Below are 13,443 nucleotides of genomic sequence, written 5' to 3'. Positions count from 1 at the left end.
TTTTAATGTTTGTAATTTAATAAATAAATTATTTGTATTTTCACAATAACCAACATTGTGATAATTTTAATTGCCTTTTTCTGCATTGTGCATACCATCTTTATGGTGGTTTTGTAGGTATGCCCCATACCTCAACACCGTAGGACAGTGGTCGGCAAATAGGGGCCCGCGGGCCAATTTCTGTCTGGCCCGCGAGATGACGTTAATATGATGTTTTAAAAAAAATAAATAAATACTTTTTTTTTTCCCCAACCCCATATTTTTTTTTTAAAGATAAAAAGGGCATACATTTGTTGGGGTTGTTGTATGCCATCAAATTCTAAACATTTATTGAGGTATGATAGTCCTTAGTGACAACAACAGGTGGAACATCCTGTTTCAGTTATCCATGACGCACAGGTCGGAACGGTATTGACACGCGAGTGCGCGTAATCTTATGCAAAAAAAAAAAAATAAGTGTCCTATCTCCCTCCTCGAGTGGGCAAGGTAAAAAATGGTCTATATTTCGTTAAATTAACAACATAACAAGGTCTGTTCAAATGGAATTAAATTAAATGCATTTTAAAAGTAAGATGATGTTTATTTTAAAATAATAATTAATAATTTAAATAGTAGGGACCCCCCCCCAAAAAAAAGCAATGGCCCGCGATGCCATTGGCTGAATTTATTTTGGCCCGCGTCCAAAAGTAACTGCCGACCCCTGCCCTAGGACATGTAAGGAAGAAACAGCGAAGCAGTATAAAGTGTACATTGTTTTCTGGTTCAGTAAGCATCTGACTTTACAAAGTATACCCACAGTCTTTGCGAATTTTGAACAGATGCGTTTAACTTGCAGTTTCCAACTGAGACTGTGGTCAATTATTACTCCCAGAAAGGAGTTTTCATAATTTCTATCTAATCTGGTGTTATCACACAAAACTTCGACAGTTATGTCTTCTGGGACTTTTCTTTTCCCAAAAATCATAAAATTGGTTTTCTTTATGTTAAGATATAATTTATTTGAGTCAAACCACAGTTTTAGCTTGGCAAGCTCATCAGAGACAGTCTTCATTAGTTGTTGTAGGTTCTCTTCTTCACAAAAGATATTTGTGTCATCAGCAAAAATAACAGATTTCAGTATATTGGAGGTGTTAATTATATCATTAATATATAATATGAATAGTTTTGGTCCCAATATTGATCCTTGTGGAACACCGCAGGTTATATTTAAAAGCATTGACTTTTTCTCTCCCATCTGCACAAACTGTTGCCTATGTTCTAAGTAGCTTTTTATCCAATTGTACCCTACTCCCCTAATCCCATACCTTTCTAGTTTTTGAAGTAAAATGTCTTGATTAATTGTATCAAAGGCCTTTTTAAGGTCAATAAAAACTCCTACGGCAAACTTCTTATTGTCAATGCTTGTTGATAGTTCTTCCACAAGGTCAATTAAAGCTAAAATTGCAGATCGCTTTGGCCTAAAACCATATTGACTATCAGTTAATATCTCTCACTTATCAATACAACTGTCCGATCTAACAGCAAATATCTTCTCCAAGATTTTGGAATATTGGGGAAGCAATGAGACTGGCCTCTAGTTGGTGTAAAGATTCTTCTCACGGGCCTTATAGATGGGTACGACTATGGCTATTTTCATTTTTGTGGAAAAGGACCCCAGTTTCAGCGAGAGGTTGCAGATATGTGCTGTGGGATCTGATATATATATATATATATATATATATATATATATATATATATATATATATATATATATATATATATATATATATATATATATATATATATATACGTATATATACATACATACATATTCATAAATACATACGATGCTAGTAAGATCGTTGGGGCTCCGCTCCCCTCCCTGAAGGACATTTACACCTCCTGTCTCACCCGCAAGGCGACCGCGATTGTGTGTGATGTGTGATCTTTGTTTGATCTTCTACCCTCTGGGCAGAGGTACAGATGCCTGCACTCCCGCACCACCAGACTCGCCAACAGCTTTGTACTCCAAGCTGTCAGGATCCTGAATTCTCTCCCCCCCTCCACCCTCGGCTGCATGACGTCCTGTTCTTTTGCGCTTTATTCTGGCTGTCTGCTGTATGCACACTTGCTCCATTTTGCTCCTCTTATTTATCTATTTATTTATTTATTGTTTATTTATTTGGGTTATTTGCTTATTACTTATTCATCGCACTTGTCTATTCGTTTTTACTCTTTGTGCTATTTGCTTGTATGTGTTGTGTAATGTGTCTAGTCACCGTGGGGAACGTAATTTCGATCTCTTTGTGTGTCTTAATGTGAAAAAATTGACAATAAAACTGACTTTGAGATATATATCATGTATATCATGGAAGATTTATTCTTTAATGACCATGATAATATCATGACATCATGACAATAGCATAACATTAGCTTACATGTAACATTAAAAAGTAAAAGTAAAAAAAAAATACCTTTGTGTTTTTTTTGTTTCGACGTGCTCCTTAATGTTCTTAGCGCCGCGACCTCCATAGCTGATCATATCTTGACAGAAAATACACAAAACCTTCCCCAGGACATCTACTTTACGGATATATTCTGTCAGGCACGTGGTTACAGACTGTGTTCCGAGTTGTACAATGACACTGCTCTCGAGCAATGCCCATCTGAAGCAGTTCTTGATCCTGTTCGGCTTGTCTATTTCCCTGGCACGATCCTCATGCTGGCGAAAACTTTTGTTTTGTTGATGTTGACCTAGATCTATCTAACTAAATAACTCATCAACAAGTGATGAAAACCCAATTGCAAATTTACATTCTGGCGGCGTAAAAACACTAGTTCTCCGCGTAAGTTAAGTTAACAAGTGGAAACGATGTGACGAAAGTAGCGCCAAAATGCTGCCGAAAATAAGGCGGATGTTTTCGCATCACTGCTGCCAGTGAGTTAGGTTTACAGAGGCAAGCCGATTTCCGTACTCACAGCTTAACTAATTTTGCCTTGAGATGTGCCAAAAGATGCCGTCGCGGCGGACAGGCGAATGCTCGTGAGTCGCCGAGGCTAACGTCGCCCGGCTAACTGCCCAGCCGCTTCCCCCCCGTATATATATTTAAAAACATTCTCAACATATTTACACGATTCACGAAAATTATACTTTCGACGGGAAAAAATACAGAAATCCTAGGATCTGCGGTAAATTCACATTCCTGAGTTCAAAGTGTCCCTCCTGCCCGAAGTCAGCTGGGATAGGCTCCAGCATACCGCAACCCTCATGAAGAAAATCCATTCAGAAAATGGATGGATGGAAGAAGCGTCAATGCATTTGCTGAGATTTTAACTTTAAAAATCAAGACAATGAAACTGAAGGAAAAATGTTTTTTCCTCTTACTTGGAAATTTCACAAATAATCCAATATTGCACTGCCAAAACATTTACTCACTTGCATGCAGTATGTAATATTTCTCAATGTAAAAATAAAATATTGTAAGTGTGCCAATATAATTCAGGGAGGAGTACAGGAGCCTGATTCAGCGCTCCAACCACCTGCACCTTAACACCACTAAGATCATAGAAAGGGTGGTGGACTTCAGGAGGCCCAGGCCTTGTCGAGAACCTCTGACCATCAACGGGGTCTGTGTGGAGGTGGTGCGGACCTATCAATACCTTTAAGTGTTGCTGGATCAAACACTTGACTAGTCTGTTTATGTGGACACTTTGTGCACGAAAAAAAATGCCTGATGATCCTTCAACGTCTTCAGTGCGGTGCTGCGGATATTTTATGGGTGGCAGCATCAAGAAGAGGGATGCCTCCCACCTGGACAAACTGGTGAGGAAGGTGGATTCTCTTGTGAGCACAGAGCCGCCTGGTGTGACGTCTGTGGCTAAACAGGTGTTGGGGAGGCTGGTGTCGATCAAGGACAACGCCATCCACCCACTGCATAGCAGCTTCTTCAAGCGGAGGAGTAGCTTCATTGATAGGCTGCCGGCTCTGCATACTTTCTTTTCTAAATTTCTCATTTGGTACCACCCATGTTTACATAGCCATAGCACACTGGAGGTCTTGAAGGATGAGTGAAAGTGCTCGAAATTGCTGGGATTTTAGGGGTTGTACGAAAATGCTTGGCATTGACAGAGTGGCTTGGAAAACTGGGGGATAATTGCTCGAAAAAACAAGAACTGCAAAAATTTCAACACAAAGCGCTTGTTACGAACCCCCTCCCCCCCTAATTGATTGATTGATTGATTGATCAATTTTATAATGTTAATTGAAGAAGAGTTGAACATGGCTGTGGAGGTTGGGAATGGGTGTGAGTGGGGATTGGGTGGACAAAGGGACCCGAGGACAGACACAAAATCAAAAGTGACTGAAGACTACAGACACATGACACCATGCCTCACTCAAAATGGAGTCCACTGACTCTGGAGTGGGAGCCTTCCGCTCCGGAGTCTGCTTGTCACACACAGACATGGACAGCGGCACAAAACACACAAAGCATGGGGGCATACTTGTCTGCAAGACATGAGACGACACAAACACAACTGAACACAACGTAATGCAACTCAACACAGCTGACCAGCTTTCATTCCCTAAAAGAAGGGAATTAGGGCCTTTTTAGAAGAGAGAATATAATGGAATGCCCTTTATTGTCATTTTACAATGCAATCGTATAACGAAATTGGAGAGCTTCTACCTTTCCAGTGCAAATAAGTACAAAAAAAAAAAGAAATTCTACAATAAACATTTCAAAGATTAAGTATACAGGAAGTATAAATAATAAAAGTAAAAGTATCTTATTTACAGTATATACAATGCGGATATTAATATGAATGAGAAAGGAAGTAAATAATAGTTATTGCACGTAGCACAGCAGCAGTGACACTGTAAGTATAAAGGTGTATTGATATTGTATTTTGGCTCGTGTTGTTTCCTCTCAGAGTTCAGTGTGGTGATGGCTCTTGGGAATAAATAGTTTTTCAGTCTGGTAGTCCTTGTTCTGATGCATCTGTAGCGCCTCCCAGAAGGAAGCAGCTCAAGCAGCTGGGAGGCGGGATCTGTGTTGTTCTTGATGATATTGCGAGCTCTGCTAACGCACCGGGTGGTGTATATGTCCATCAGGGAGGGGAGAAGGGAGCCGACGATCCTCTGTGCTGTTCTGACTGTCCTCTGTGGCCTCCCTCTATCTGGAGCAGTGCAGCTCCCGTACCAGGTGGTCAGACAGTACGTCAGCAGGCTCTCAATGGAGGAGCGGTCGTAGGCCAGCAGCAGCTTCCGGTCTATACTGTTCTTCCTGAGGACCCTCAGGAAGTGTCGACGCTGCTGAGCCTTCTAGATGAGAGATGAGAGGTTGCGTGTCCAGGAGAGGTCATCAGAGATCTGGACTCCCAGGAATCTGATATCTTGGACCCTCTCCACACTCTCGCTGTTGATGTAGAGGGAGGGGGATCCCTTTTCTTCCTCCTGAAGTCTACGATGATCTCTTTGTCTTTGTGGCATTCAAAGCCAAGTTATTTACGGAGCACCAGGTCGTGAGCTTCTGAACCTCCTCCCTATAGGCTGTCTCGTCACCATTCGAGATCAGCCTGACCACTGTGGTGTCATCAGCAAATTTGTTGTCACTGTGGGCCGGACTGCAGTTGTAGGTATAGAGACAGTAGAGGGGGCTCAGCATATATCCGTATATATATATATATATATATATATATATATATATATATATATATATATATATATATATATACACACACACACACACACACACACACACACACACATACACACACACACACACACACAGCTCAAAAACGTTAAAGGAACAGTTTGCCTCCACGCACAGTTTGGGTTCCGGTACAACCCCTCTCGAGAGGGGCTGGACTCTCTTCCACTCTGGAGTTGCCCACGGTGAGAGGCGTCGAGCAGGTGTGGACTGCTTCCCCTGGAGGACATCTGAAGCACCGGGAGAATCATGTTCTTCGATTTCTCCAGCGCTTTTAACACCATCTAGCCGTCACTGCTCAGGCTGAAGATGGAGAAGGCGGGAGTGGACCAACGCCTGGCTGCATGGACTACAGACTTCCTCACCAACAGTCATGATCGTGAGCTTCGGGAGGACGGCACCCCACTTCACTCCGGTGAAGATCCAGGGATCAGACATTGAGGTGGTGGAGAACTTCAAATTCCTGGGTGTTCGCCTTAACAACAAACTGGACTGGACTGATCATACGCATCTCATCAGGATGCCTCCTGGACGCCTCCCCTGGGGAGACCCAGGACCTGCTGGAGAGACTATGTCTCTCAGTTGGCCTGGAAACATCTTGGGATCTCCCGAGATGAGCTGGATGAAGTGGCTGGGGAGAGGGAAGCCTTGGAGTCCCTCCTAAAGCTGCTGCCCCCGTGACCTGACCCTGGATAAGCGGAAGAAGATGGATGGATGAATGGATGGAGATATATATATATATATATATATATATATATATATATATATATATATATATATATATATATATATATATATAAAAAGTAACAAGAGTGAGAGGCCTTAAAATTCACCAAGGGCTAAAGAAATACCTCAGCAAGCTCAGCAAGGGGTATTGTATTGAGCACTACTTCTTACGAAGTCGGCCAAATCAGTCGAATGAAGCCCAGAGGCAGGAAAACCCCCACAGTCCTCAGGGTATCAGCACCTCAACTGAAGCACAGCATCGCAGGACTGCAATACTCAGCGGTCTCAAACCCAAAACTCAGGCAAGCAATACTCAGCAGCAGGCTGTGGCCCGGTGCTCAGCCAGGCTCAGCCAACATCCTTCCTCACCTCAGCACCCACCCAGTGGCAAACAGCAAGAGAAAAGATGCAAGAAAGAAAAGCTCCGGTTCTGTGGCCCAAATCCAACCAGAGGCAAGAGTGGGAGACTCTGTCTTTAGATCTGGTTGCTCTCCTAGAACAACAGTCGACAAAAAAACTGGAGAACACGGGAGCCGTCATCTACAGCAGGCCTAGCCAAGCCGTGGCTACCGATCCGCATGCGCCTCTTTGCCTGGTTTCACGTGGCTCTTGTCAAGTGGCATGGTGGTACAAGAAAGTGTAAAACTGGGCATCGAATTTGGCCCAGGCACATTGGCTATCTCAAAACGTAGTTCCAAAATTTTCCCAGGAGATGGTGTTAAAGCTTGACATAGGGGTGACCTGATGGAAACTAACAAATCTAATAAAATAAATTGTTAGCAATTGGGAGGACACGACCAGTTCAAACACGTAGCAATGCACATTTTTGAGTTTGCTATGCCATAATTTAAAGATGTAACAGCTTGAGCAATATCAATATATATGTTAAAGTTAGAAGAACCCATTATTATGGTTAAGTATGATTATGTGTTAAGATTGATATTTACTAGGCAAGATATATGTTATTAATTTTGCAATGTTTTATCCAGCCCTGCGATTGGCTGGCAACCGGTTCAGGGTGTCCCCCGCCTACTGCCCGATGACGGCTGGGAGAGGCTCCAGCACGCCCGCGACCCTAGTGGGGACAAAGCGGTTCAGAAAATGCATGGATGGATGTTTTATCCAACCTGTTTTTAACATTGGTGTTCCATCCATACCTGAATGCATTAAGTTGAGAGGAGACATCAAGGGCAAATAGTGAAAGAACGAGCAAAACAGGAAACAACAGCAGAGAACAGTCATGAGCAAAGTTGTCAAGGCAACCAATGGTTCCTAGCTGAGAGTCAGGTGAAGACTGCGATCCCACGCATGAGCCTGACCCAGAGGTCACCTCATCCGGTCGAGGATGCAGCTGCAATCTAATTTTAATAAAAAATATAGGTGTAGGACCTATGGGGACCTATAGAGGCCTACAGGGAAATCCCCATCACGTGCAGGGAGATCTTTTGGGGAAGTCACGTGCAAGGAAAGGCTATAAATATGTCGTCCTGACACAGAGCGATTCTATTCTTCCTGGTCCTTGCTCCTTGCAATAGCCCTGATGCTGCCCGGACTAGAGAACGCCGTTTAGACGAAGATGGGTTTTTCATTCTTTTTGAGATTGGACCAAAATCTACAAAAATGAATTTCCAGTGTCTTCGAATTGGACTTTGTCAAATTTCAAACTTTAAATTTGACTTTGTCAAATTTTAAGCTTCGAGGAAGGCAAAGGAGACAGCCGCTTCAGGCAGAAAGGGGAAGACGCCAATGATACGGCGTTGGCTCATCTCCTCATGGACAGACCTTTCCTCTTTTTTCAACAGAATTCGGATTTTGGAACAAAGGAGAGCCGATCACTCATTCAACCAAATGGAATTTTAGACCATCTCTCTGTCTCTTCTTTTGTTCTGAGATGGGTGAGTGGAATTCGTTGTTGTAATTTCGACTTGTAATTCTTCTTTGTTTTGTTTTGTTCATTCATTAAATTTATTCTTAATCCTTAATTCGGTTATTGATTATTTCGTATTAACTATGTTGAGCATGGCTTTATATGCAGTAATTAAAACTTTAATTATTCTTTATTTCCCTATCATAGTCATTCTTTAAATCTGTCCAATTCTTTTTAAAGTGAAGACAGCTTTAATCCTTAACATCAGTCAGGTATTGTCAGATCTGGTACGAAATAGTTATCTGAAGCTCAGCTGGGGCAAATGCGCGCTAGTGTAAATAACGAACCCCTGAGGTCTTAACAAAGACATGTAAATATGTACCGTAATTTTCAGACTATAAATCGCTCCAGAGTATAAATCGCACCAGCCATAAAATGCACAATAAAGTGAAAAAAAACATACAAGTCGCACCGGAGTATAAATTGCACTTTTGGGGCAAATTCATTTGTCAAAATCCAAAACCAGAAACAGACATGAACCAGCAACAACAGGCTAAACGATACGGTATGCTAACGTGACATATACACAAACAGGGAGCTGAGAACGGGCCTGACATCACATTCAGAGTTATTCAAGTAAGTATTACATAAATAACACGTTTATCAAACCATCTGTGTCTCTCCAATTCATTAAATCCATCGATTGTGCTTTATGTAAACAATACAGCGTATGCGCCGCATATGCTCACGTCGGACCCCTTGGAAGTTGCATTTCTAATTATTCCACAGACCCCATAGAACAATATATAAAGTATATTTCAATTAAAACAATATTATCAAACCATCTGTGTCAATCCAAATCATTAAATCCATCGATCAAATTCCTCGTCCTTCGTCAACAACGCAGCACGTGTGCACTGACGTCAGCCTCGTCGTTATTCCACAGATCTAGTATTTAACTATGTTGTAGCGTTAACAAAGTACAAGCAAAGACGTGGGTTTGGTAAACGGCTCTTTATTTAACAAAACAAGAGTTCAACGAGCCAACAACTACTGAACTTCCAGCCACGTAGGTGGAAGAAAGCTCCATAAATAGGACCGGGTGTGCGTAAAAGCCATGTCTGAGCCCCATCCACCGTCCCCGGACAGCCACCCGGCCGAGCGCCGGCCCCCAACTTCCATCCACGGAGATGAAAGAGAGCTCCCGTCGAGAAGGACCGGGGGTGCGTAAAAGCCAAAATAGTTTTTCAAACCTTCTGTGTCACTCCAAATCATTAAATCCTTCAAACTCTTCGTCCTCCGTGTCACTTGAAAATAAAAAAACGGTATTGTTTCTTTAATTTATTTGCATTTTATTAAACCTACAAATGTGTCAGATCATTTTGCTGGACCCTGTATATTAATGAGAAAAAAGTTTAACTGGATTTTTGGTGAATATTTTTTTGTTAATCTATGCCTCCTGATGTGAATTAAATATGCCTTATTTCCCCCATCATTAGATGTAGGAGCATCACATTTTCAGCTCTAGTCAGTAATAGTCCTTTCATGTCCAGCTACTACTGCATTGCATGATTAAAACAATATATCTCATTTCATTAAGGGTGATTTGTCTGACATATGTCACGCTTGTATGTAATTTGGGGACAATCGCTAAAACATGTATTTGTTTGGCATATGTTACCCTCGGACATGTAATTTGTGGATGGTCCCAAAAACAAACGGTAAGAACGAATCTCAAACATTGAACATTTGGCCCACTATTTAAACTGCATGCCATATTAACCTATTTGACTGCATTTTATGTCATTCTATTAGAATGACAATGCATTTTAATTTACCATCAAGCCTATTTGTTCATTTATTTGCTAATGACCTAATGCAGGCATGTCCGGCCCGCGTCTAAATTTAAACTGGCCCGAAGCATTGTGTCGTCAAATTAATAATAAGTGGCCCGCTGGCACTGTCGCGGGGACCTGTGCACCCCAGAGGGAGCCACAGAAATGAAACTCGTTCGAACAGGAACGCGCACATGAGCCAGCGCTCATGATCGGTTGCGAGCGTGTCTCCTCCATCCCTTCCCAGTTCACACGCACACAAGTGTCCGTTTGCAAGATAATCAGTGACACAGACACTTCCTCATTCAAATGTCTACACACCAAGGACTAAGGCGACGCTAAAATCAGAGACGCTCCAAGTGACGCTGCACAGGGAAAGGCAAAAAACACAGACTACTGGTGAGAGCTGTCTACTTCGTACTAACTCTACACACTACTACACGTCCATGGCGCCCACTCACAGTGATCGCAAACAACAAACAGACTGTGGACTATTATTTTGTGATCATGAAGTAATTTGTTGCATTTGAAGTTGAAATAAAAAAGACAAAATGGAAATTTTAATTTGGATTAAAAATCTGACATGATGCAACCTGGACTGTTTACTGCAGTCACAAATAACAATATCACCCCTCTTATTAAATACAACAATAACAATAATAAAACAAACTTAATACATCTAATAAAAAAAACATTCAACTTTCCAAAATTGTTCATTTGTATTTAATTTATTATTAATTTAATCTTTAACTTTTCTGGGAGTGCAATTGACAACAGATTATCCTTTGCAATATCAACCTATCTGCAGACAGCAAAGGATAGAGTTACATATTTACAAATTCATTGACAATGGTAATGGTTCGAGGAATGTCAGCACGAACGGTCAGCCCATGTACATTTTCATAAAACCAAAACGTTGCAAAATGTTTGGACACCCCTGACCTAATGTAACGTTGCTCTGTCTCAGTGAGAGTGTGCATGTCTCGGATCCTTAGTCCGCTCCCAGAATTTGATAGAAGCTCAATGTAAATAAGCTGTCAAAAGTGCCTGCAGGAACCGTCTTTTATTCTTCAACATAAGTATATGGAGTCATGTTGAGGTAGCCACAAGCCACACATCACCAAGGGCGAGGAGACTCAATACAGGTCGGAAGTCGACCTTCTGTCCACATGGTGCAGGGACAACAACCTCCTGCTGAACGTCAGCAGGACCAAGGAGATTGTTGTTGACTTCCGGAAGGGTCACGTCCACCACCTGCCACTTCCTCTGTCAGAGGCCTCAAGTAGTGCGTGTGGGCGACAATGTCTCCGGCAGCATCACGCTGAGCACGGGGGCCCCTCAAGGCTGCGTGCTCAATCCGCTGCTCTTCACCCTGCTGACGCATGACTGCACTGCGACCTACAGCAGCAACAGCGTGCTGAAATATGCCGACGACACGACTGTGGTGGGTCTGATCACCGGTGGCGACGAGACTCACTACAGATCGGAGGTCGACTTTTTGGCCGCATGGTGCAGGGACAACAACCTTCTGCTGAACGTCAACAAGACCAAGGAGATTATCATTGACTTCCGGAAGGGTCACATCCACCACCTGCCGCTGACCGTCGACGGTGCTATGGTGGAGAGAGTGAGCAGCACCACATTCCTGGGGGTGCACATCAGTGAAGACCTCTCCTGGAACACCAACAATGCATCACTGGCGAAGAAAGCTCAGCGCCGCCTGTACTTTCTGCGGATACTCAGGCGAGCAAGTGCTCCACCAGCCATCATGACCACATTCTACTGTCTCACCACTGAGAGCGTCCTCTCCAGTTGTATCGCTGTGTGGGGTGGTAGCTGCACTGAATACAACATGAAGGCCCTGCAGCGCATAGTGAACACAGCTGGTAGGATTATTGGTGCTTCACTCCCCTCCCTGAAGAACATTTACGCCTCCCATCTCACCCACAAGGCGACCACGATTGCGAGTGCACCCCGCTCACACTTTGTTTAATCTACTGCCCTCTGGGAAGAGGTACAGAAGCCTGCGTTTCCGCACCACCAGACTCACCAACAGCTTAATACTCCAGGCTGATCCTGAACTCTCTCCACCCTTGGCTGCATAACGTCCTGGTCTTTTGGGCCACGTTGGCTGCCTTGCACTACTCCTCCTGTACTTTTGCGCTATGTTCTGACAGTCTGCTGTATGCACACTTGCTCCATTTTAACCATGTTGCTCTTATTTATTTATTTATTTATTTATTTATTTATTTATTTATTTGTTTGTTTGTTTGTTTGTTATTCATTGCTCTTTATTTATTTATTTATTTATTTGTTTGTTTGTTATTCATTGTTCTTATTTATTCATTGTATGTGCCTTCTTGTTTTTACTTTTTGTATTGTTTACTTGAATGTTATGAATGTCTTGTCACCGAGGGATAGTTAGAAACGCAATTTCGATCTCTTTGTGTGTCTTGACGTGAAGAAGTTGACAATAAAGCAGACTTTTACTTTGAATCTACTGGTCGAGGGCTGGCCGACAAGATCCATTTCTTTAGTGTAGAAAGGCATGTGGCCTGCCAGCCAAACTGAACTGCAACAAAAGTCCACCAATGATCACTCTAGTAGAGAAATGCAGGCATTGCAATGACAAGATGAAATGAGTGAATTTTCTTTTCTGGACAAGGGCGGCAGGCCAGATTACAAAGCCCCGCGGGGAGTATCCTCCCCACAGGCCATAACTTGCCCAGGTTTGATCAACTGTATACTCACCCTGATGACCCTGAGCTTTTGCAAACTCCTAGCAAAGGTCTCTTGTCGGAAAAAACGTCTACCTTCAGAGGACCTGAAACAAAAGCTGAATTAGGGGTTTTATGCAACTTGAACACAGATTTTCTGCATTTGAACCAAATGTACATCTACTCAGACTGTCAAGAAATTCACGTCGGTCAATGCAAAGGATGTTACGATAACAAAGCTCTCAACATTAAAGGGAGGATAAAGCAAAGATGGCTCAATTTTCACGAACTAGCCCAATGCATATATGTATGTTCTTATCATTAAAATTGAAACAGTTAGCATTTTGTATTTTATCCATTCATTTTGGAGAAAAAAATGTAACGACGAATGCCTTCAAAAACATCCTTTTATAATTAGGAATAGGGCCACACCCCCATCCATCTCTTGGTTGATGATGTCACGGAAGGAACCAATCACAATTTTCCATTTGGAAATTATTGTACAGACTATCGCTTCAAATGTCTAAAAACAGCTATCAATTGGCACCAAATTTTACATGGGCATCTCTACTTATGACTACTTCAACATTTCACAAGAATTAGCCTCT

General features: G+C 42.3%; 1 protein-coding gene across 12 annotated transcripts in view; it reads right to left on the bottom strand.

Annotated features, from left to right (window-relative positions):
* The window catches only part of bcas3 (BCAS3 microtubule associated cell migration factor), a 211,359-nt gene that overhangs the window by 134,599 nt on the left and 63,317 nt on the right, over positions 1–13,443 (bottom strand). For all 12 annotated transcript variants that reach the window (XR_015066690.1, XR_015066691.1, XR_015066692.1 and 9 more), the window contains one exon: positions 12,870–12,942. Coding sequence is in view for 8 of the 12 variants with exons in the window: in XM_085916434.1 (XP_085772560.1) it covers positions 12,870–12,942 (73 nt within the window). In the remaining 4 variants the exon portion in view is untranslated. The remainder of the gene's footprint in view (positions 1–12,869; positions 12,943–13,443) is intronic.

Source organism: Syngnathus leptorhynchus, chromosome 7, assembly GCF_054491065.1.
Source record: "Syngnathus leptorhynchus isolate UIUO chromosome 7, UIUO_Slep, whole genome shotgun sequence".
Lineage (NCBI taxonomy): Eukaryota > Metazoa > Chordata > Actinopteri > Syngnathiformes > Syngnathidae > Syngnathus > Syngnathus leptorhynchus.
The sequence above is the reverse complement of the archived record's forward strand: the minus strand, read 5'-3'. Positions and strand labels throughout refer to the sequence as shown.